This window comes from Papio anubis, chromosome 6 (genome assembly GCF_008728515.1).
Source record: "Papio anubis isolate 15944 chromosome 6, Panubis1.0, whole genome shotgun sequence".
Classification (NCBI taxonomy): Eukaryota; Metazoa; Chordata; class Mammalia; order Primates; family Cercopithecidae; genus Papio; species Papio anubis.
The window spans coordinates 152,384,157-152,410,211 of NC_044981.1; the positions used below are offsets into that span (position 1 = coordinate 152,384,157).

At 38.5% G+C, this 26,055-nt stretch overlaps 1 protein-coding gene across 9 annotated transcripts in view; it reads left to right on the top strand.

The window, feature by feature from the left end:
• Positions 1-26,055, top strand: part of CDK19 (cyclin dependent kinase 19) — a 217,264-nt gene that overhangs the window by 55,969 nt on the left and 135,240 nt on the right. For 8 of the 9 annotated variants that reach the window (XM_009206271.4, XM_009206272.4, XM_003898309.5 and 5 more), the window contains one exon: positions 17,632-17,707. In XM_009206271.4, coding sequence (XP_009204535.1) covers positions 17,632-17,707 — 76 coding nt within the window. Of the gene's footprint in view, positions 1-13,916; positions 14,029-17,631; positions 17,708-26,055 lie in introns of all 9 variants that reach the window. The other variant, XM_017958409.3, reaches the window with a different exon arrangement.

Sequence of the window (26,055 nt, forward strand, 5' to 3'; positions counted from 1 at the left end):
CATGCTGTTGTTTGTGGCTTAAGAATGCCTTTAAGCAGTTTTCTGCCCTGGGCGGGACAGGTGTTTGGCCATCATGAACATGTCATAGTGCTGCAGAGATTTTGTTTATGGCCAGTTTTGGGGTCAGTTTATGGCCAGATTTTGGGGGGCTTGTTCCCAACAGGGTATGAGAAAGTAGATCACAGAACCTTTGCATAACTCCTGAGTTATCAGTCCCCAAATTCTTCTTTTTCCATTGGATTAGCACAGTCAGAGCAGCAGTAATTGAGGGAGCAAAGGCCAGGGGGGAAAATGGAAGATCAGAGGAATCCTAAGAAAAGGATTCTCCTAGTATCAAGTGTATTTTATTTATCCCTTCCCCATATCTCAGTTGGTTAAGTACCTTACAAATGTCCATTAATATGTGAAAAGCTGCAGAGTTACAGAGGCTTGTAGGAGGCATCATTGCTTTCAATGAACTTAGCAGTTAGTTGGAAAGACAAAAGTAAAGTAAAATAATTGCTAAACCACTGAGCATCCATCCTTAAATGAAATTTAAATGAAAAACATCCTTAAATGATGTTTTTCAGGGTTCTTTTTTCCTAGTCTCACAACTTCAATTTCTAAATACTTTTACATCTCTATCTCTAGTCCACATCTCCTTTGTAAACCATACGTGTGTCCAGATGCCTTTTGGACTTCTTGCTTTAGGCAATACCACAGTCTTCTCAACTTCAAGTTATTTAAAACTTGCCCAATCTGCTCTTCTGAACTCAGTGATTGGTACCACCATCGCCCATTGCCTGAGCCGGACACTGGGAATCAAGTTCGTGCAGTTCTTTCTCTTGTTTCTTCACCACATGTTCTGTTGACACTGTTTCCTAATTACCTGGAAGATCCATCCACTTCTTTTTATTCCCTCTGCTACTATCCTAATTTAGACTATAGCCACCTCTCATTTAAATTATTGCAAAGGCCTCTTAACTAGTTGCCTGTGCTATCGTCACACCTTCAGACTACAAAAAACACAGATTGTGTGCCAGGCAGGGTGGCAGGTACCCGTGGTCCCTGCTATTCTGGAGGCTGAGGCAGGAGGATGACTTGAGCGAAGGCATTCGAGATCAGCCTGAGCAACAAAATGAGAACCCCTTTATCAAAAAACAAATGAAAACAGCAACCCAGATTGCTTAAAATCCTTACCTGTGTTCCTACTTGTTCTGCTTCATCTGGCCCTTCTTGCTTCTCCAGCTTTAACTTGCTTTCCCCTACTTGAAACCAGCCTTACTGAACTTCAGATGTATCGTGCTGTCTTGCCTGTGAGACTGGATTGGCATATTCCCCTTCTGAGAAGGGAAATAATCACTATAGCAATTAAAGCACAGACTCTGTAGCCAGACTATTTAAGTATGAATTGTGGATCTGCCACTTAATGAGCTTTGTGATATAGAGCGAGTTACTTAATCTACTTGCTTTCAGTGTCCTCGTCTGTATAATGGGGATGGTTAATAGTACCTGCTTCATAACATGTTGTAGGAATTAGAAGAGTTTTGTTTGCTTTGAGATGAGGTCTCGCCCTGTCACCCAGGCTGGAGTACAGTGATGTGATCGTGGCTCACTGCAGCCTTGACCTTTTAGTTCAAGCTATTCTCCCACCTCAGCCTCCTGAGTCACTGGGACTACAGGCAAGTGCCACCATGCCCAACTCATTTTTGTATTTTTTTGTAGTGACAGGGTCTCACTATGTTGCCCAGGCTAGTCTTGAACTCTTGGGCTCAAGTAATCCTCCCACCTCAGCCTCCCAAAGTTTTGGAATTAACAGGCATGAGCCACTGTGCCCAGCCTAAAAGAGTTAATATATTAAGCCTTTTTTTTTTTTTTTTTTTTTTTTTGAGACAGAGCCTCGCTGTGTGGCCCAGGTTGGAATGCAGTGGCACAATCTTGGCTCTCTGCAAACTCCACCCTCCACCTCTCAGGTTCAAGTGATTCTTGTGCCTCAGCTTCCTGAGTAGCTGGGACTATAGGCACGTGCCACCATGCCTGGCTAATTTTTGTATTTTCAGTAGAGAGGGGCTTTCGCTATGTTGGCCAGGCTGGTCTTGAATTTCTGGACTCAAGTGATCTGCCTGCCTCAGCCTCCCAAAGTGCTGAGATTACAAGTGTGATGCACTGCGCCTGGCCTAGTTGAGGCTTTTAATCGGTCCCTGCCATATAGTAAGTACCATATAAGTGTAGCTATTACTATAAATCTTATTGTAAATGTGTTGTATTGGATAGTATTACTTTTTGTTTTAAGATTGATTTAATGATAAATGGAAAAATGCTGTTGCCCTCCATAAGTTCCCAGTTGATTGGTTCATTATTGTTGGTGTTTATTCTGCTTTGGCAGCAGCTTTCTTTTCCTAACTTCTTGTTTTTCAGCTTTTTAGTGACTAGAATTTGGTCTTGGGTTGGCATTTCTATGAATTGGATCATTTAACGAGGTCAAGTTAACCTGAGCTTTCATACAGACAAATTCAGGTCAATTTATATGGAAACTTTTAAAAGAAAATGATTATTATACAAGTAGTTAATATTCATTATAGAAAAATCAGGAAAGTATAGATAAGCATAAAGAAGGAAATAAAATTATATCCAGTGTTAATATTTTACTTATTTATTTTTCAGAGATGGGTTTTGCTATAATGCCCAGGTTGGCCTTGAACTCCTGGGCTAGAGTGCGATGGTATGATCATAGCTCACTGCAACTTTGAACTCCCAGGCTCAAGTGATCCTACTGCCGCAGCCTCCTGAGTAGCTGGGACTGCAGGCATGTGCTACTATGCCTGGCTAATTTTTAAAGTATTTTTTTAGTTTTTGTAGAGACAGGGTCTTGCTACATTGACCAGGCTGGTCTCAAACTCCTGGGCTCAAGTGATCCTCCTGCCGTGGCCTCCTTAAGTACTAGGATTACAGGCATGAGCCATTACACCTGACCCATCATTTTATCTTTTTTTTTTTAGTATTTATTTTTCATTGATATTTATATCTGAGATGATTTCATGAAGACTTAAATCTTAAAATGCACCTAAGGGGAGCAGATTGTTGATTCAGTACTGTGTAATCTGATGATCTAGCTCTATCGAATCTGACAGTGTGGGATTTAAGAATGGCAAAATATTTTTATTTTTCTCCTTCGCTCCAGAAGGAGATACTTGCTTTTAGGTGAATTTCTAGATATAATTACTTTTACAATAAAAATACTGATATTTGATCATCACTGTCATTTTAATTTTATTTTTCAGAATATATATATTTTTATCCTTGGAGCATAGTTAAAAGACAGTTTTCTGGATTTTCTTTTTTTTTTTTTTTTTTGAGGCGGAGTCTCGCTCTGTCGCCCAGGCTGGAGTGCAGTGGCACGATCTCGGCTCACTGCAAGCTCCGCCTCCTGGGTTTACGCCATTCTCCTGCCTCAGCCTCCCGAGTAGCTGGGACTACAGGCGCCGCCACCACGCCCGGCTAATTTTTTGTATTTTTAGTAGAGACGGGGTTTCACTGTGTTAGCCAGGATGGTCTCGATCTCCTGACCTTGTGATCCGCCCGTCTCGGCCTCCCAAAGTGCTGGGATTACAGGCTTGAGCCACCGCGCCCGGCCTGGATTTTCTTATTACAGTGAAAATATTTTTAAAAATGACCAAGACTAATGAACAAGTTTATTTTGGTAACATGTTTAATTCCTACTGTTTGCAAAGTACTTAGTTAACTCCTAGAGAATATACAGAAATGAGCAAGATAGTCTCCTTCCTCATTTGGGGATGGGGTAAGGGAAATGAATCAGTTCTAAGTAATTATCATAAAGTATGGTAAGGTCTTGAGAGAGTATTAAACAAAGCGCTTGCTCTGCTGGTAATGCTCTCACAAATGTCATTAACTGTTAAATTCGATGAACTCTTTTCCGTTCTCTCCTATTTGACCTTCTACATTTGACACTTTTGCCCACCTACCCTTTAATGCTTGTTTCTTTGCTTCTGTACACCCCTTTCTTAATGTTTTTCATTGTTTTTAACTCCTTTGTGTTGCGGGGAGGTGGGGGACAGGGTCTTGCTCTGTAGCTCAGGCTGGAGTGTGGTAGCACAAACATGACTCACTGCAGCCTCAACCTCTTGGGCTCAAGCGGTCCCCCACCTCAATGTCCTGGGTAGCTGAGCCCACAGGCGAGCACCACCATGCGCAGCCAATTTTAAAACTTTTTTAGAGATGGGATCTTGCCACATTGCCCAGGCTGCTCTCAGAACTCCTGGCCTCAAGCAATTCTCCCACCTTGGCCTCCTAAAGTGCTGGGATTACAGATGTGAGCCACCATGCTTGGCCTTTTCTTTAACTTTAACTGCTGCTTATTAGTTATTTCTCTCTTCAATTTTTTTTTATTAAGAAAAGTTTTGTAAAAGCAGAAAAGTTTACTTTAGAACAGTGAACTCCTACATTCAGCGGCCTTGAATGCCTAGATTCAGTTGTTATTATCTTTCTTTCTTTTTTTTTTTTTTTTTTTTTTGAGACGGAGTCTCGCTGTGCTCCCAGGCTGGAGTGCAGTGGCGTGATCTCGGCTCACTGCAAGCTCCGCCTCCCGGGTTCACGCCATTCTCCCGCCTCAGCCTCCCAAGTAGCTGAGACTACAGGCGCCCGCCACCACGCCCGGCTAGTTTTTTTTTGTATTTTTAGTAGAGACGGGGTTTCACCATGTTAGCCAGGATAGTCTCGATCTCCTGACCTCGTGATCCACTCGCCTTGGCCTCCCAAAGTGCTGGGATTACAGGCTTGAGCCACCGCGCCCGGCCTGTTATTATCTTTCTATAAGTGCTTTATCTCTCTGTGTATATATGAATGGTTTTTGATGTATTTGAACAATCTGAAATTAATTTGCAGTTGTCATTACGTATCAACCCCAAATACTTGAACCTATATCTCCTAAGAATAAGAACATTTGCTTGTATTACCATACCATTATCCTATATTTGACAGTTAATAAAAATTAAAAAATAAAATTAGCCATGATATCATAATAATATTATATAAATTCTGGTTCATATTTAAATTTCCCCAGGTGTCCCACAAGTAAACTTTTATAGCTATTTTTATTTGAACCACAATTTAGTCAAGTATTTTATGCATAGTATTTGATTGTTATATGCTTTGATTCTCTTTTAATTTAGGTTATCTTTTTTATGGTGCTCCTTTTTTAAGGGGAGGGGAGTCAACCCAGTTTTCTTAGAGTATCACACATCCAGATTTGCTTACTATCAGGGAATTTTAATAGTTTACCTTTCTTCAGGCCTTTTGTAGGATGGTGTTTACTGAAGAAGGGCTCCTGTGGTATGGGTGCTGTGAATGGCTTGTGGGTCCTGTTAATTAATCCTCTGAATTCTTTGACAGTCAGTGGGTTTAGGGCAGTGGAAGCCCATGGGTCCTTTTCTCTTTGCCCATGAGTAGTTCTGTCTGTCTGTTTCTACCCTGGTGTCCAGGGTAGAACTAATAGCATTATGTGGGTACCATCATGTGAAAGAGGTTGGGTTGCACTGACCACCACCTTTAGCCCTTTGGTTCTGAGTTCTTTCCCTTTGTGATCACAGTTGCTTTTGTGGTTTTAACAGTCACCTCTATGGAGATGTTCTCTTTTCTGAACTCCAGTTCTATTTTCTTTCGTTCATATTCTACTGCCTCTTCAGTTGCTACTTCAAAACCAACACGTCCAAAATGAATTTATTATCTACTTCCAAACTAGCCCATTGTCAGTATTATTCTTTCTTTTTTATACATGGCCTTAATTTCACTGAGAACACTTTGGCTAGAAACCTCAGTCACCTTCAGCTGTTCTTTTGGCTGTCTGCCCAAGAAACATATGTATACATGTACACACACACACACACACAAATATACATATACGTATATACACAAACATGTGCATACATATGCATACATATTCATTAAATATTTCTTGAATGTCTACAATGTACCTAAATATATTTGGCCACAGTGGATAACTTTTTTTTTTTAAAGACAGGGTCTTGCCCAGGCTGGAGTGCAATGGCACAATCTTGGCTCACTGCAACCTCCACTTTCCTGGCTCAAGTGATCTTCCTGCCTCAGCCTCCTGAGTAGCTGGGACCAAGGGGTGAGCCACCACGCCCAGCTCATTTTTGTCCCTGTTTTTTTTTTTCTTTTTTTGAGACGGAGTCTCACTCTGTCTCCCAGGCTGGAATACAGTGGTGTGATCTCAACTCATTGCAACCTCTGCCTCCCAAATTCAAGTGATTCTCCTGCCTTAGCCTCCTGAGTAGCGGAGACTACAGATGTATGCCACCATGCCCAGCTAATTTTTGTATTTGTAGGAGAGACGGGGTTTCACTATGTTGGCCAGGCTGGTCTTGAACCTCTGACCTCAGGTGATGTGCCTGCCTCAGTCTCCTGAAGTGCTGGGATTACAGGTGTGCGCCACACTCAGCTAATTTTGTATTTTTAGTAGAGACAGAGTTTCACCAAGTGGCCCAGGCTGGTCTTGAACTTCTGATCTCAGTGATCCACCTGCCTTGGTCTCCCAAAGTGTTGGGATTACAGGCATGAGCCACTGCATCTGGCCATAATAGATATTTTTTTCTCTCAAATGCCTCTTGAGTCCATTCCCTCCATTCTGACTACATTTACTCTAATTTTGGCCCTCATCCACCCTCCTCAGACTTCTCCATTGGTCCCCCTGCCTCTGGCTTTAAATCTTCTGATCTACCCTGCATACTATCTACTTACTGAGAATACCTGTTCGATCATGTTTCTCTTGCTGGAAAACCTCTGATGGCTTTCCACAGTACAGGAAAAGTGCCAAGTTTTCAGCATACCATACAAAACTATGCTGATTCTGTCTGCTTTGCTCTTTTCATGTGTTTTTTCACCTCTTGTATTCTAGCTGTATTTGTCTTTGGCTAATTGCTTGGATATAGCATGGATCTTAATCTTTGGACTTTGTCCGCACATTTCTGGTGCCTATAAGGCTCTGTTCTTTCCTCCTTTGCTCAGTGAAATCCTGCTTATCTCTTGAGACCCACTCAGATGTTCCTTTGAAAATTATTTACCTGATAGCAGTCCCTGTCTATCCCCCTCACCAGCACCAAGCCCTTCTATTTACCCATTATCTGATGTTCTTTGCATGTTTTTGTTATAGCACTTATTAGATTGTACCCTTTGCTTGTGTGTCTCTCTGTATAAAGACTCACAAGGGGCTAGGTATGGTGGCTCGTGCCTATAATCCCAGCACTTTGGGAGGTGAGGCAGGCAGATCACCTGAGGTCAGGAGTTTGAGACCAGCCTGGCCAACATTGTGAAACCCCTAAATCTCTACTAAAAACACAAAACTTAGCTGAGCATGGTGGTGCATGACTGTAGTCCCAGCTACTTAGGAGGCTGAGGCAGCAGAATAGCTTGAACTTAGAGGCGGAGGTTGCAGTGAGTTTAGATCGTGCCACTGCACTCCAGCCTGGGCAACAAGAGTGAAACTTTATCTCAAAAAAAAAAAAAAAAAAGATTCACAAGGGAAGGGATCAACTCTTTCTGAAACTCCGTCTCAAAAAAAAAAAAAAGATTTATAAGGGAAAGGATCAGCTCTTTCTTCCTCCTGTTGCTGGAATCTAGCACAGTGCTTGACACATACTGTGTGCTTAGTAAAATATTTCTGAAATAAATGCCTCACATCACTTATTATATTACCGTCTGTAGGAAGTAAGTCTGACTTAAGATTCATGAATTCTCAAAGTAAGATAGTGTTTTCTATAAAAAATTTAGTTTAGGCTGGGCAGGGTGGCTCACGCCTATAATCCCAGCACTTTGGGAAGCCGAGGTGGGTGGATCATGAGGTCAGGAGATCAAGACCATCCTGACCAACATGGTGAAACCCTGTCTCTACTAAAAATGCAAAAAAATTAGCTGGGCATGGTGGCATGTGCCTGTAATCCCAGCTACTCGAGAGACTGAGGCGTGGGAATCACTTGAACCCAGAAGGCAGAGGTTGCAGTGAGCTGAGATTGAGCCACTGCACTTCAGCCTGGTGATAGAGAGAGACTCCATCTCAAAAAAAAAAAAAAAAATTAGTTTAACTAAATATTTGCTAATGATTGCAGTCTATTAATCATTAATGTTTTATGCCTCAGCCTTAAAAGTAATGCCTGAAGTATTAAGCATTACTGCAGATACATTTTTAAAAAAATTCATTTCCTAGCAATAAGAATTTGCCATTTTTAGGCCAGGTGCGATGTCTCACGCCTGTAATCCCAACACTTTGTGAGGCGGAGATGGGAGGATTACTTGAGCTCAGGAGTTTGAGACCAACCTGGGCAACATAGCAAGACCCTGTCTTACAAAACAAAAAATAAATAATTAACTGGGTGTGATGATGTGTGCCTGTAGTCCCAGCTACTTGGGAGGCTGAGGCTAGAGGATTGCTTGAGCCTGGGAGGTTGAGGCTGCAGTGAGCCATGATTGCACCACTGCACTCTGACCTGGGTGACAGAGCAAGACCCTGTCTTAAAAAAAAAAAAAGAATTTGCCGATTTGCCAATTTTAGAAACAAATTAAGCATTAAATATTGATGAAATGTAGTAATATATTTACCAATGCAACGTTGAACTTGAGATTTTAGAAGTGCACTGACAATTCAAGTAGTTGTTGACTAAAAAGTAAAAAGCTTGGGGAAATATTATCAACATATCCTAATTAATAAGATTTGAAGTGTTAGTGGGCCACTGGTGAAGTATATTGATGTGCACATTCAGTCCAGTGAATTGTTGTTTTTCGTTAAAACTCTCCAATCAAGATATGGTTGTATACAAATGTCAACTAAATATGAACACCTTAAAGAAAAGAAAATATACAATTAATTCATCAATGAAAACATTATTCTAAGCCAAGCATGGTGGTTCACCCTTCTAATCCCAGCACTTTTGGAGGCCAAGGCAGGAGGATCTCTTGAGCCTAGGAGTTCAAGACCAGCCTGGGCAACATAGTGAGATCCCATCTCTACAAAAAATAAAAAAATTATCCAGGTGTGGTGGCACACACCTATAGTCTCAGCTACTCTGAAGCTGAGGTGAGAGGGTTGCTTGAGTCTGGGAGGTCAAGGCTGTAGTGAGCCATGATTGCGCCACTGCACTTCAATTTGGGTGACAGAGACCTTGTCTCAAAAAAAAGAAAAAATTATTCTAGTTGTTTTGAAAGCTTTTTATCTGACTTGGAATTCTAAATGAAGGAAATAGTATATAATGAAGATCATTTTTAAGAGAAAGATAACTAGCTAGGTGTGTTGTCTCACGCCTGTAATCCTAAGCACTTTGAGAGGCCAAGGTGGGCAGATTGCTTGAGCCCAGGAATTCAAGACCAGCTTGGGCAACATGGCACAACCCTGTCTGTTCAAAAAGTACAAAAAATTATAAAAAAAGGTGGAGCATGCCTGTAATTCCAGCTAACTGGGAGGCTGAGGTGGGAGGATCATTGGAGCCCAGGAGGTCGAGGCTGCAGTGAGTTGAGGTCGTACCACTGCCTTCCGGCCTGGGTGCCAGTGTGAAGCTCTGTCTAAAAAGAAGAAGAAGAAAAAAAACCGAGATAAACTAGTCAATCAGTTTGTAAGAAAAAGGACTACGCTAGGTCAGCGGCGCATACTTGTAATTCCAGTACTTTGGGAGGCCAAGGCAGGAGGATCGCTTGAAGTCAAGAGTTTGGGACCAGCTTCGGCAACATAGTGAGACCCTGTCTCCATACACAAACAAAAACAGGAGTAAATAAAGGTAGTCTTTCTAAGGAATGAAAGCAAAGACATAATCAAACTGTTGTCACATTTTCATGTTGCGAGGGAATTCTTAAGTTGAATAAAGAAGAATAGTACTATATTTTAGTGATGTTTAGAGATTGAATAGGTGAAATATTTGGTGGATGAAAGCATAATTTCTGAAGCACATTTTTGTCGGAAAAGAAAAGCATAAAGAGGGTACTAGTATTATTTGACATCTTTCATTAATAAGAGGAATACAAAATAATAGCAGTACCTTATGTTGGAAGATTTTAAATGTTTCAGAATTACTTTAAAAGACTATTTTTCAAACTAGGAAAATTATTGATATTAAAGTGTTGTGACATTGAACTATTTGTGAATGAAATAGAAAGATGTCTGGGATTTGTTTCAAAATAATTAAGAAAAGTGGAGGCAGTAGAAATAAGGCTGTCCACGAGTTGATAATTGTGTGATGAGTACATGCAGCATTACTGCCATTTATTTATTTATTTTTGAAAAATTTCATTATACAAAATTTAAATATGTTATTATGTAATAAAGAATACTGTTTCCAAATAACGGATCATTACTACTAGGCTGGCTGAATATTGGGCTCATGATAATACTGAATAATTCAGAATGATACCCATATGAAACAAGATGATCTTTTTTGTTTTTTTTTTTGTTATTTCAAATTTTATTCCACATTGTGTTTTAAAATTATTTTTCCATGTTGTGGAAGCCTCCTAGTTGGCTAAGCCAAAGCATCACATAATAAAGGAAAGGGATACAACGTGGATTTATGTCATCATTGTTCTTGAAGAAAAAAATAGTTGGCCCAGATGTCATATGATTTGAAGACTGTCTTTTTTTTTTTCTAATCTGACCAATGGTAGCACATCACATAGTTTGAAGAATGTCTTGTAAGTAACACCTAGTTGTAAAAACTGATAATACTGTCTTATTTTAGATACTGTATTTCTGATGATTTCATGATTTGAATTTGACTCATAAGGTTTAGAAAAAAGCAAACTTCATAGAATTGTTTGTCTTCTAAGGCAGTGGTCTCTAACCTTTTTGGGACCAGGGACCGGTTTCGTGAAAGACAGTTTTTCCACAGACCCAGCAGGGTGGGGATGGTTTTGGGATGATTCAAGTCCGTAACATTTATTTTGCACTTTATTTGTGTTATTATTACACTGTAGTATATAATGAAATACAACTCACCATAATGTAGAATCAGTGGGAGTCCTGTGCTTGTTTTCCTGCAACTAGATGATCCCCTCTGGGGGTGATGGGAGACAGTGACAGAACATCAGGCATTGGATTCTCAAAAGGAACACACAACCTGTCTCTTGCACGTGCAGTTCACAGTAGGTTTCTCACTCCTATGAGAATCTAATTCTGCCACTGATCTGACAGGAGGCAGAGCTCAGGTGGTAACGGGTGTGATGGAGAGTAGCTGTAAATACAGATGAAGATTTGCTTGCTCGCCCACCACTCACCTCCAGCTGTTCAGCCCTGTTCCTAACAGGCCACCGAATGGTAGTGATCTGTGGGCCAAGTGTTGAGGACCTTGTTCTAAGGGATATGAAAGAGAAGTATTGGGCTGGGTGTGGTGGCTCATACCTGTAATCCGAGCACTTTGGGAGTTCAAGGTGGGTGGATCATTTGAGGCCGGGAGTTGAAACCAGCCTGGCCAACATAGTGAAACCCTGTCTCTACCAAAAATACAGAAATTAGCTGGGCATGGTGTCATGTGCCTGTAATCCCAGCTACTCCAGAGGCTGAGGCAGGAGAATTGCTTGAACCAGGAAGCAGAGGTTGCAGTGAAGCCATGATAGCGCCACTGCACTCCAGCCTGGGTGACGGAGTAAGACTCTGTCTCAGAAAAGAAAAAGAGAAGTATCTTCAGAACTGTTTCCTTCCCTTCCTCCCTCCCTCCAGTTCTTTCCTGGGCACTCAAAAGTCCTTATCTATGTGCTACTTCCTCTAGGCAGTATCATCACATTTATGGACTCAGACCTTTCAGTCTGAAACTCTACTATTGTAGACCCTTAGTAAATAAATATCTTCAGGACATCTCCTTTTTGAACTTCCGAGGTATTTTCATTTTTGGTTGGGGTTTCTTTCTATGTAAAGGAATCATTTCTAAAGCTACAGAATCTTCTGAGATCTGATATGAACCTTGTTCTCAGAGGCATCATCCTTGTATCAGCCAAGCTCAAAACGTCAGACTCATCTTTGACTCCTCCTTCTTAATCTTTTCTGTTCATTTGGTCCCATCAGTTCCTCCTTTAAAATGACTATCATAGATGTCCCTTCTTTTCTCCTGTCTTATTACCCCTCTGTCATGAAGAATTGGAAGAGCTGGTCTTAGCTCTGTGTCTAGCTGCTGGCCTAGTTTCTTCATCACTGAAGTGAAGAGATTATACAGGATTGTCTTAGATCCCTTTCAGAGCTAACATTCTGTTCTACTAATCCAAGTTTTCACCTGCTCACACTTACATCACAGTAACTTCCTAATTGTTTTTCGTTCCTTTAATTTTAGTCCTCTCTAATAAGATTAACCTTCATATGTAATTTTCATTGCTTTTAGGATAAAATCTTAGGTTTCCAGGTCTTCATTTAGGTCATGTCATCATTTCTGTGGTTAATAGTGTGGTCATTTGGCCGGGCGCAGTGACTCAGGCCTATAATCCCAGCACTTTGGGAGGCCAAGGTGGGCGGATCACCAGGTCAGGAGTTCGAGACCAACCTGGCCAATATGGTGAAACCCCATCTCTACTAAAAATACAAAAAATAGCTGGGTGTGGTGGTGCACGCCTATAGTCCCAGCTACTTGGGAGGCTGAGGCAGAAGAATTGCTTGAACCCAGGAGGCAGAGGTTGCAGTGAGCTGAGATCATGCCACTGCACTCTAGCCTAGGCAACAGAGCAAGACTCCGTCTCAAAAAAAAACCCCAAAAAACAAAAAAACAAAAACGTTTGGTCATTCATACGATGAGGCAGAGTGGAAACTTCATCCATCTTCAGAGTCATCTTCTCCTTCACACAGAATCAAGTGGTTACTAAATTCTGTCAGTTCTGACTCAAATGTCTTTTGGACCTATTATTTCTTCTCCTTTGCTGCTAATCTAGTCCTTCATCTTCTCTTATCTGGACATTTGACTCAACCTACCAAATGTTTACTCTGCCACCTGTTTTTATCTGTAGTTATCATTGTTATCTTTCCGAGCAAAGATCTGTTAACCTTCTCTGTTCCAAAAACCTTTGACTCTACACTGTTTACGTATCAAACACAAGCTTCTTTCTAGATCACGTGGTCTCTTTCTTTACTTTTCTAACCTCATCTCTTGCCCTAGTCATAATGCACCTAGCTTTCTATTTATACTGGATACCAGCTGTTTCTTGAATATACTTCGGTTGTTTTTCTTATGCCATACTTCTACCTGGAATTCTCTAAACCTCTTTATCCCTCTCTACGTGGGGAACTCCTCCCTCAAAGGCATGGCTTATTGGAATTACCTTTCTTAAAGCTCTGAATGAATTAATGGTTGCGTTCTCTCTGCACCTATTATGCATATCTTTTGTGGGTATGGAGCACATCAAGTTACTTGTATATTTTCTGGTCACCCAGAATCTCTTTCCATGTGGATTGTGAACTTCCTGATACCTGTCTCTAATTTGTTTATCCCAAGAGTTTGGCAATATTGGGATATATAATATAAACTAATATAAAATAATAAGGCTTTTCTGTTTTTATTAGAAACAAAGAAAAAGGATTTTTATTCTGTTATTTTGAATACTTTAAAATTTTCCTTCAATCTTGCCTCATTTTGGTTTTTCTTATCTTTCTTTAAAAGATGCTTCTTCTAAGTTTTTTGTCTACCCTAGGTCTTTGGGATCAACGTGGCCCATGGCTGGGCTGGACATCCAGCAGTATTATTGATAGGAGTCAAAGAACCTTGGGCCAGTCTAACTGTGACCACAACAAATGGAGCTTTGGTTTAACTCTGTGTGTTTGAGTGTAGGCTACTGAATTGTGCTTTACCTTGCTGCAGTTGAGTGTGGGCTGGTCGCCAAGTTTGGATGTTGTTGAAAGGTGTAAGACTATCTTTCTCATTAAAACAGATCCTTATATTTCATTTAAGAGATGTTCCTGCTGGGCTTGCTTCTCTAGACTTGAGAAATTCTTCCGTGAATTACGTTTAAATTCTACCGCTGAGCTTGATTTTCTGTATGGGAGTAAACTTTCATTTTAAGGTAATGATTTCTATTTTTTTGCATAGATATGTGCTTTTTATATTTTCTACTCTCTATAGAATTGTTTGCATCAAGAATTTTCCAGAACCAGGAGGGCACGGTGGTACAGGCCTGTAATCCCAGAACTTTGGGAGGCCGAGATGGGCAGATCACTTGAGTTCAGGAGTTTGAGACCAGCCTGGCCAATATGGCGAAACCTCATCTTTACAAATATACAAAAATTACCTGGGTATGTGGTATGTGCCTGCAGTCCCAGCTACTTGGGAGGGTGAAGTGGGAGGATCACCTGAGCCCATGAACTCGACACTGCAGTGAGCCCAGATCATGCTACTGTACTTCAACCTGGGGGACACAGTTGTCTCAAAAAAAGAAAAAAGAAAAGAAAAAAGGAACATGGTGTCTCAGATGGAAGACTTAATAGAATCAGTCTCTGTCAAATATATTTGTTCTATTTTGTTACATAATGTTCACATCAAACAATTGGTTTTCATTGTGACTGCTGAGAGAAGTTTTCATGGTGTTGCTACACGTTATAGACATATGGAAGAAACATCTTGATATTTAAAAATTCTATATAGCATTTATCCATGTTTATAGTACAAATATATGTATTTTTAATTCTTCTGGATGCATTTAGTAAATTCCTCTGATTAATTTCAATATGCAGTTGCTCTAATCATACTATCTAATATACATGAAAATGTAGAAAACAGTTTCTTTGAAGGCTTTGGAATTGCTTTGTCTATCTTTATGTTATTTAGAAATAAAAGTAATTTGGAAATGAAATAGTTTTAAGGAGGAACTAAGCTGCCTCTAACAGCCAGATTATCATAGCAGTGTAGGCTAGGCAGGTTCACTTGCTTTTCAGCCTTTTCATGTAAAAGAAAAAATTGTTCTTTTATGATATTTAATAGTACATGTGCCTGAAACATCTAAGGTGTGCGGTATGAATTCCTCTACTTGGAGGAACTCCTGGAGAGGGGCAGTCACATGGGATGAGAGGAGTAAAGCTTCTCTGTCTCATGTGCCTGATCATTGAAATATTTCTAGACGTTGTGTTAGAGGATGCATATTTAGTCTTCAGACTGAGGTGTTGGCATATGCCCAAAGATTGGCATTCACGTAGTACAGTGCCAAGGAGTCCCATATGCCCTCTGGGACCTTGCAGCTTCTTCATATGGTGAACCTCAGAGATTCCACATCATCACTTACCATCTGGCAGTTAGTTTACAAAGATAAAAAGTAATGATATATGTACTTTCTTTTATTCTCAATTTAAATGTTGCAAATAAATCTTAAAATTGCAAATGTTTGAGTATTTTATTAATTTAACAGATGGAAGTTATATTTAAACTTATTAAGTGAAATAATTGCTGGGTTTGTTCCTTGTTCCTGTCCATATAATTTAGAGTAAGAGGCCTATGCTCAGTCTCTTCTGTTCAAGCTTTCAAATTCCTTTGACAGACTGGATGTGAAATTCAAAAGCCATTAATTTGATGTGTTAATTTTGCACTTTTTGACTTACTGCAAAGATCTTATAGTTTCCATAGCAACTATAACCTATCCAGATTGTGTAATATTCTTTACAGTATTAAAATAAAACTATGCAATTACATGAGCTTCTGGACTGCTTTGTCTAGGGGAACTGAGGATTGAAATATTTCTGTTGAAAAAATTATAGTTGCATGTGAAAAATTTTTCAGAAAGCTTTTATAATTTTGCTTAAAGAATACATCAAACTTAAATATTTAGCAATAGATATCTGATAGATAATTATATTATTAAATGTATAAAATTTACATTGTAAGCATTGCGTTGAGCTTCTCAGGGACATGTGCTCTCACTCATATACCCACAAATACATTTAAGGCACAGAAGGAACACTTCGCTTTGATTACATTCAGTCACCTGCAGTTTGTGCTTCTTAGTGGCTTCTGAGTGGTCTGAAAAGTCTAGTTTTATGTTTGGGCAAAAAACAGGATGGAGAAAAAGGAAAAAAATGATCATTTAAGCTTTCCTTATTTTTGACTTTGCTGTTTAAAACATGCCTGAGCTATCACTTTGAAAATACTAAAGATAGTTTTAGTAGGTATTTTCAGAGTATCAATTTATTTTGTTTTTTTTCTTTTTACCCCAATTCTAATTTAAAAGGCAGTATAATATTAGCACTAAAGTTAGTCGACATAACTTCCTTCATCTTAATATAACTGTTTTTAATTTTTTGTATTGCCTTCAACATATTTGTAGATGTATATTTTTATATAGTATAATTTGTGTATTTTCTCAGTAGCATATGGTACACATTTTCCACATTTCTAATGACCTTCTAGCCATCATTTTAAAAATTGTATCATAGTCCATCTTGTTGACATACCTAGTATGTTTTGTTTGTCAAAATACTGTTTAATTATTTCCTGAATGCTATCTGTTGGAAGAAAAATGGATATAATTTTCAAAATGATTGTGAGGGAAAGTAACCATAACTCAGTTATTTGCTTATAGATGATTGTGAAAATCTTCAAAAGGGATGTAAAATGGTGTTTTAAAATGTAGATTTTGAATAACATCCTAAACTGCTCTATCTGCAGGTCAACACAGAATGGGGAAAATGAGGAATAGCTAAGTAGACAGATGTGACACTACTTTGGCGCTATATTTGACAAAAACATCATGACGTGGTGGTACTTTGCTGAGGCTATAATACAATCAAAAGACAAAACTTGAAAGTCATGGATGTAACTCCTCTTATAAGAACAACTCACAATATGAACTATAGTTATGATATTCAGCAGGGACCTTTGGCTGGTTCTGGTTTCAACACTCTTGAGAATGCTTACTGTACTTACTGTATTATACTAGCTGTCTACTATTAATATTTTAACAGAATGTTTCACACTGCTGTATTCTCTTGGTTAAGCAACTTAGTAACTATTGGGATTTCCCAGAATTCCTACTACGTGCATTGTTTGAAAAATCCACTTTAGGTACTGGATTTCTCCTAGTGTTCCTGAGAATGACATGTTGGTGGCTAGAGCTTTGAAGTCTTTAAAAGGCTTTTGATTGAGGTCTCTTTAAAAGACTTTTGATTGAGGTCCTCGGGCTTTTGAATGTCCCCATCCTAAGTGAGATACAGTGTGTTTCAGTGGGTTATCATTCCTATAAATGCTTCTTATACTATGAAATTACTTTAAATGAATCTGGGAGTTTATGTCTGTCAGTTTTTTTGTAGCGAATGTCTGTAACAGAATGCTTTATGTAGACTCCAGATAATTAAGACAGGAGTGGAATTATCTTGCAATATGTTTGAGTTTATATTTATGCTTGTTTACTCTTTGAAACTAGTGCTGTGTTTAGTATCCTGTTCTGTTTCAATTTTGAATTTTGTGTTTTGGCTCTGTCTGATGTTTTCATTGTGACATGAATTTCTTTTGGTATTTCATATTTCTGTAGTTGAAATATTATCAAAAATAATAAGCAATGCATGGCATAGTGAGAGTGTTTACATATCACTGAGAAATTAAGTGCGTTTCCATTGTTTTTGTAGTTATAATTTTGAATCTGAAAGTAATATATGGAAAAATAATTTTTTTTGTTTATGTGCAGAAAAGATGAAAAGGAATATGCATTGAAGCAAATTGAAGGCACAGGAATATCCATGTCGGCTTGTAGAGAGATTGCAGTAAGTGGATACAAATACAGTTATTTATTTTATTATTGATATTGGGTGATGATTTATTTTAATATAAAAGAGTTTCATTAATATATATAATGAATGTTTATTTTACATATGTTTAAGAATATTTTATGTAGAATGAGAAAATCTGTATAAACTTTTTATTTTATTTTTAAATTTTGAGACAGGATCTTATTTTGTTGCCCAGGCTGGAGTGCCCAGGCTGGATCACAGCTCACTGCAGCCTGGACCTCCCAGGCTCAAGAGATCTTCCTGCCTTAGCCTCCCAAGTAGCTGGGCCTACAGTCGTGTGCCACCACACCTGGCTAATTTTTTAATTTTTTTGTAGAGAAGAGATCTCCTTATGTTACCTAAGTTGGCCTCAAACTTCTGGGCTTAAATGATCCTCTCTCCTTGGCCTCCCAAAGTGCTGGAATTAAAGGCGTATGCCACCACGCCTAGCCCATAAACTTTTTAGTTACTTGAAAGTCATCTTTGAATATCTTCTTAATGACATTTAAGATTTGTGATCTCAGTAATACTGAACAAAATGATTTAATTTGTTAAAATTGTGATGGAATTTTAATTAGTGATTTAATTAATGTCTATTTTTCTGTAGCTTTAGGACTGATAAGGTCTTTATAGAGTAAGGGGTCATACTATTAAATCTTATTCATTTTAAATACTATTTCTGAAATATATAGTGAGATTTTATTAGTCACCAGAAAATAAGACCATCATAATAATAGGATAATCCCTTAAAAAAAATAGTTCCTTGTTTTGATCTTTATGTATCATACTAGTACATTTAAGAAATGATTGTCCACAAGAATACCAAACATTTAATGAGTGTTTACTAGGTACCAGGCTTACTAAGTGCTTTCAAGTGTTAATTCACTTAATTTTCACAACAGTCTGTGAAATAAAATTTTAATATCCCCATTTTACAGATCAGAAAACAGAGGCAAAACTATAATTATAGCTCAGAAGGCTTACTATTATATTACCTTATTTTAGTTCTTCAGTAAATGTTGCTAATTAGGGCTTTACCATAATATCACATCTATTAGAGATGTTTGTCTCTAAATTGTTAGATATTTATTTAAATAATTGTTACTTAATAATTGTTAAATAATTATATTGTACATATCCATTAGGGATTTCTGTCTCCAATTTAATAACTATTACATATATTGCCCAGAGTACCATGTTTCTGCTTCACCTGCATGGAAACACTCCTTCATCGCTTTTAGTCATAAGAAATGTGGTGCAAAGAACACATGGGGTGGGAAATCTCTATACCTGGATGTCTGCCTTAGTAGCTAAGTAGTGATGAGTTCCAGTTTCATCTGTTAAATAAGGGAACTCTTAGGTCTCTTCTAATCATACCTTCTTTAATTCTACAATGGGAGCCTCTCCCCGGACTGTGTGTACTTTGAGGGGCAGACCTTGTCTTTTTATCTTTAGTTCCTACCATAGTGTCTGACACAGCAAGTGTGCCATAAATGTTTCTTGAATAAATAAATGAATGAACAGAATAAAAAAATTCTACCAGTGGTCCACAATTCTAAATTTGTGTTACTTTTATTTTTAATTTTTTTTTTAGAGACAGGGTCTTGCTCTGCCACCCAGGCTAGAGTGCAGTGGCTTAATCATAGCTCACGGTAACCTTGAACCCCTGGCCTCAAGCAGTCCTGCCTTGGCCTCCCAAAGTGTGGGATTGCAGGCATGAACCACCATGCTTGGCCCTATGTTTGCTTTAGGATGCACAGTATTTGAAAAAATTCTAATTTTGTGATTTTCCATTGATTATAAAGTGGTATTTGTGGCTGGGTGCGGTGGCTCACACTTATAATCCCAGCACTTTGGGAGGCAGAGGCGGGTGGATCACCTGAGGTCAGGAGTTCAACACCAGCCTGACCAATATGGCGAAACCCCATCTCTACTAAAAATACAAAAATTAGCCGGGTGTGGTAGCATATGCCTGTAGTCCTAGTTACTTGGGAGGCTGAGACAGGAGAATTGCTTGAACGTGGGGGGCAGAGATTCCAGTGAGCTGAGATTGTGCCACTGCACTCTAGCCTGGGTGACAAAGCGAGACTGTCTCAAAAAAAAAAAAAAAAAAGTTTGGGGAGGTATTTGTAATGTTTTACCAGATAAGCATTTGGTAAGTGATTTTTCACATTTTAAAATCCTCACATGTTATCATATCAACCAATATAAATATTATTGGTGTGCTATTTTTCTGTGTTAGAGTACCGTAATTTAGCACAGCATTTTCAGCCCTGCCTTCCATGAATTAATTGGGTAAATAACTGAAATTTTAGGTATTGATTAATAGGAAATGATAACCTAATTATAAATGTCCTTTTTGAAACAGAGACTTCTACGTGCCAAGGAATCCATGGGCATGTATGTCTTTATATAAATTTGGAATGTGATGGAGAAACTTAACTCTTAAAATCTGTTACAGCCTTCATTCTTTTTTTTTTTTTAATTTTTTTTTAGGGAGACAGAATCTTGCCTTGTCACCCAGGCTGGGTTGCAGTGGCGCAATCTTGGCTTAGTGCAATTTCTGCCTTCTGGGTTCAAATGATTCTCCTGCCTCAGCCTCCCAAATAACTGGGATTACAGGCATGCACCACCATGCCCAGCTAATTTTTTGTATTTTTAGTAGAGACAGGGTTTCACCAAGTTGGCCAGGCTGGTCTTGAACACCTGACCTCAAGTGATCCACCCGCCACAACCTCCCAAAGTGCTGCAGTTACAGGCATGAGTCACCACTCTCAGCCATAGCCTTCATGTTCTTATTGAGAGTTTGCCTAATAGAACTTTAGAAAGTGTGCAGTTTCTAGATTGAATACCATTTTATGAGTACCTTAAATACTTAGCCCCAACATGATAGGGATTTTCACAACAAGTTCAGCATGGATGATATTTCACAGTGACTATGCATATATATCTTATACATTAAGCCCACTAACACAATTTTATAATTATTGTTTTATGAATTTGTCCTTTATATCATATTGAAGAAAAGAGTTACAGACAAAAATACATTTATGCTTTCTTTTCTCTTTGCCTATGTCATTATTTTTCCTGGTGTTCTTAATTTTTTGTGTGGATTTGAGATACTGTATAGAGTCCTTTCATTTTAGCTGAAAGCCTCCTGTTAGTATTTTTTGTATATCAGGTATACTAGCAATAAATTCTTTCAGTTTTTGTGTCTGGGAATGTTATAATTCTTTTTCTGTCTTTACCCAGCTATCCTTCATTTTTGCAATATTAGTGTTGTTGGATGTAGAATTCTTGGTTGATAGTCTTTTTCTTTCACACTTTGACTGTGTCATCTCTGCATTCTGTCCTCCGTGGTTTCTGATGAGAAATCAATTGTTAATCTTGAGAATCCCTTGTATATGAAGAGGGTTTTTTTTTTTTTCCTCTTGTTGATTTCAAGATTCTGTTTTTGTCTTTGGCTTTGACAGTTTGACTATGATGTGTCTTGGTGTGGATCTCTGAGTTATCTTACTTGGAGTTTGTTGAGCTCCTTGGATGTGTAGATTAATGTTTTTCATCAAATTTGAGAAGTTTTCAGCCATCATTTCTTTTTTTTTAAAATTAAATTTATTTTATTTTGTTTTGTTTGAGACAGGATTCCACTCTGTTGCCCAGGCTGGAGTGCAGTGGCATAATCATGCTTACTGCAGCCTTGACCTGCTGGGCTTAATCAGTCTTACCACTTCAGCCACCCAAGTAGCTGGGACTACAGGTATACACCACCATGCTCAGCTAATTTCTTTTTTTTTAAAAGTTTTTTGTGAAGATGAGGTCTCACTATGTTGCCCAGGCTGGTCTCAAACTCCTAAGCTCAAGTGATTCCTCCTGCCTCAGCCTCTGAAAGTGCTAGGATTATGTGTGTGAGCCATTGCACCCCACCACAGTCATCATTTCTTCACATAATCTCTCTTTTCTTTCCTTTCTCTCTCTCCTATTGCAGCTCTCATTATACATATGTTTATAGGCTTCATGGTGTCCCATGGATCTCTCTCCAAGGCTCTGTTCATTTTTCATCATTCTTTTTGTTGGTCAGACTGGATACTCTTATTGTCTGTCTTCAAGTTTGTTGATTCTTTCTTCTGTTGTTGAGCCCCTCTGGTGAAATTTTCATTTTAGTTATTATTTGTTTAGTTTTCCTGGTGGTGGAAGGACAGAGTATGTAAGGGAATCGAGAGTCAGAGAGGTTAAGAGGGACTGATAGATTGGGGAGAATGGAGGCAACACCATAAAGAGTAGATAGGGCTTGTTCTCTGTCGTCTTCCTTCTATATACCATTATATTACCTAATACCTAGTATTTTCTAGTTCATATAGGCACACGTAGCTGAGAGGATTTTAAGGCAGAAATAATTAGGAATGAATATTCCACTCATTACTTTAAAATGTGAGACTGTGATTGCAGAATAACTCTTGAGGATATATTTGGATGCTGGGAAAATAAGTTAAAGAGCTTGTAATCATGGAATAAACTTGGAAGAAGTGCAAGTGTACAGAAAGAAAAAAGTTTAAGAATGAAATGTGTTGTTACCTCAAGTCTCACTAAAAAAGAATGTCGTGTCACGTTTTAATTTCATTTGAACCTTACTGACCAAAGGCTCATTATAACCTCATACCTTTGTACAGTGCTTTACACTTTACATTATGTCACAACAGGGAGTAATTCTGGGTGATTAAAATACCAGGATCATGTGAACATCAGCATTTTTAGCCTGGGATTACAAGAAGTTCTAATATAAAGTCTATTACATTTGTAGCCTCTGTGATCTTAAGGTTGGTAGGTTGAAAACGTGGTAAATACTATTAATTCAAATCCTATTCATTTGTTTTGCGATTATGATATTAAAATATGTTTGTCACAAAATTAGCAGACAATATAGAAAAAGGCTGGTAAAAGCACCTGTTATGCCAACACTCAGAAGTAATCATTTTTTTTGTATATTCTTCTAGACTTTTTTCTTTGCAAAAATACACAGAATTTTCCGCCCACAAAAGCAGAGAGTCCATTAATTTTCATGAAATATAATTTAATCTGGAATAATACAAATGTAAATTTCAAATTTATTAATCATTCTGGGTTTTGTAGGATATAAAGATTATAAGATTATTACCCTGGAGTCTAGGTGTGGTGGCCCCCACCTGTAATCTCAGCACTTTGGAAGGCTGAGGTGGGATGATTGCTTGAGGCCAAGAGTTTGAGATCAGTCTGGACAACATTGTGAGACCCTGTCTCAATAATAATAATAATAATAATAATAATAATAATTAGCTGGGCATAGTGGCACTCACCTGTAGTCCTAGCTGCTTGGGAGGCTGAGGTGGGAGGATTGCTTGAGTCCAGGAGTTAGAGGTTACAGTGAGTTACAGTTGCACCACTACACTCCAGCCTGAGTGACAGAGTGAGACCCCCATCTCAAAAAAAAAAAAAAAAAAAATATATATATATATATATATAAAATACAATAAAATATATTACTCTTGAGTACTTCTAACAACATCGAGATATTTCCAAATGAAGTGAAGAGCAAAATTAGGGAAAATTAGGGGGAACTAGGGTGAAGGGCATAGGTTGAGGAGATGTCTTAGTCTGTTTGGGCTGCTATAACAAAATACCATAGACTCGGTGGCTTATAAACACCTATTCTAACAATTCTGGAGGCTGGGAAGTCCAGGATCAAGGCCCATTCAGTGTCTGCCCATTCAGTGTCTGGTAAGGGTCCGCTTCCTGGTTCACAGATGGACGGCCGTCTTCTCCCTACGTCTCCACATGGTGAAAAGGCAACCATTTCTCTCAGATCTCTTGCATAAGGGAACTAATTCCATTCATGAGGGCTCTGTCCTCGTGATCTAGTCACCTCCCAGAGGCCTCGTGTCCTGATACCATCACTTTGGTTAGGGGTTAGGATTTCAGCATATGAATTTGGGAGGGCAAGGGGCATAAACATTCAGTTTATTGAGGAGGGAAGAGAAATAGGGAAATACTGACTTTTTGCAGACTGCTGCTTCCCTCAGCTCTGGCTTGGGTTGCTGATTAACTCCACTCCCTCATTCACCTCTGCTCAGTTCTTTCTCAGTGTATATATCCATCAGTATCCCAGCATTGATGCTTCTGTGGTGAGAGGCAGGATCGGCAGAAAGGGGCTGTCACCGGCCGTTCTTCCGCATAATGCCCAGCAGACAGGGTGGTGGGAGCAGCACTTTCCCTTCTTTTCTTTCTTTTCCTCTCTTGCCACCATGGTGGTGTGGCAGGCTGCTTTGTAAACTTCAGTGGAATGCTTGGAACTTTCCTCTTGGCATAAAGGAATAAACCTTTGCTTTGTTAAATTTATAAAGTGGAATTGATAGAATGTATGTTTGCTCAGGATTCCTCTGAGAAAAACTCTAAAATGTCTATGAACCAAGGCTCAATTCTTATTAATTTAATTTCTAACAAGCTTAAAATTATTTTCTTAAATTTTATATATTACAAGTTGAGACATATATATTTAGTTTTATTAAGATTATTTAATTACATCATCTCAGTTGTTTTTATGTTTTATTTGTTTGTTTGTTTATTTATTTTTGAGACAGAGTTTCGCTCTGTCGCCCAGGCTGGAGTGCAGTGGCATGATCTCGGCTCACTGCAATCTCCACCTCCCAGATTCAAGTGATTTTCCTGCCTCAGCCTCCTGAGTAGCTGGGATTGCAGGCATGTGCCACCATGCCTGGCTAATTTTTTTTTGTGTGTGTGTGTTTAGCAGAGACGGGGTTTCACCATGTTGGCCAGGCTGGTCTTGAACTCCTGACTGCAAGTGATCTGGTCACCTTGGCCTTCCAAAGTGCTGTGATTATAGACGTGAGCCACCACACCTGGGTTGTTTTTATGTTTTACACTGAGTGCAAGTTTCTTTTTCTTTTTAAATATGTGTGCAACTTTATGAAAGTATAGATTAGTAGAAATAGATGTGTGAATCAAGTATTTTACCTTTTCTATGAAAGAGACAAAATCAAAGTTTAGTATTGAGATTTTTAAAAAACAAAGTAGAAAAATAATTTTTTTTCAGACTTTTAACATGATGTTCTGTAACAGTTATTTTCTTTAAAAGTTTGGCATGGTTTTTAAGAGATTAGAACTAAGTAAATTATATGTGAAATTTCCCTTGAGCAAGATCTGTTCTTTGGTGTGATCCTTGTGTTTTCCTTAAAAACAAACAAATATTTTACTTTTGGAGTTGAAGACTTAGCATGGATATTTCCTTATGAAAAATGTGGTTTTTTTCCTTGCAATATATGGTGATAGTTAATATTTTTCTCAAATATATATTTAGCCTTCTTGGCAAAATAAAGACTTTCTGCCAACTCGTATACTTAAAAATGAAATATTGTAAGAATTTGGGATTGGAGTTTGCTATTATTTTAGGAGGATTCTGGGAAACTAGTACAAGGTCAGTGCCTAGGGAGGAATTACACTGTAGCATTTTTTAATTTCCTTTTAAGACCTGAAAAGGTACAAGGAGCCAGCCAGCAAACAGAACCTCCAGTCCTATGGTGTATCTGTCTGTTGTCTGCTCTACTATACCTGTTAAGTCATGAGTCTCTTCAAAGATGTGTGTGTGTTTGTATACACCTATTGGACTATTTTTCAAGCTACTGTGTTTCCTAAGTGACATATCTTTATGTTGTCAGAAGGTGATTTAAACACCCATTATTGCCAGTAATAGAAAAGAGGTGGGCCATACAGGTTTCTGGGGTTTTGTTCCTCCTCACTTTTGTGTTGCTCACTTTTGTGAGAAGGAACAGTTTGAAAAAAGATACCAGCTTTGCTCATTAGTTTCTGATGTGTGTGTGTATTTGTGTGTGTGTTATGGTAAGGGAAAATGGAATGGTGTGGTAACACAAGTCATAGATGTAGCTGAAAACTTTTCCATTTCCGCCACTCTAGGGGAATAGACTAGTTAGCTGTTAGCACAACCTTTAGGCTCTTGTGGTAGCTGCAAATGCTTTCCTTCTTTGAAGAATTGGTGGGTTATGATGGAAAAGTTGGCTTTCTGCTGTGTCAGTATCCCTCCCTACTGAGTACATCAGTAGAGTTATTTTAGTTCTCCTAAAACTATAAAAATTATCAATTTAATATTCCTGCTCTAAGCAGTTAGATTTAATTGGCTATTAATTCTGTATTTTTAGTGTTTATTTTTCTCTTGAATAATATTGAAGCAAAGTTGTGCTAGTGATATAAATGCAGAGTGAAAGACTGAAAATAAATCTGATACTGGTATGTGAGGGGCTTGGCTCAGAGTCTGAATATAAATGTGCAGTAAATGG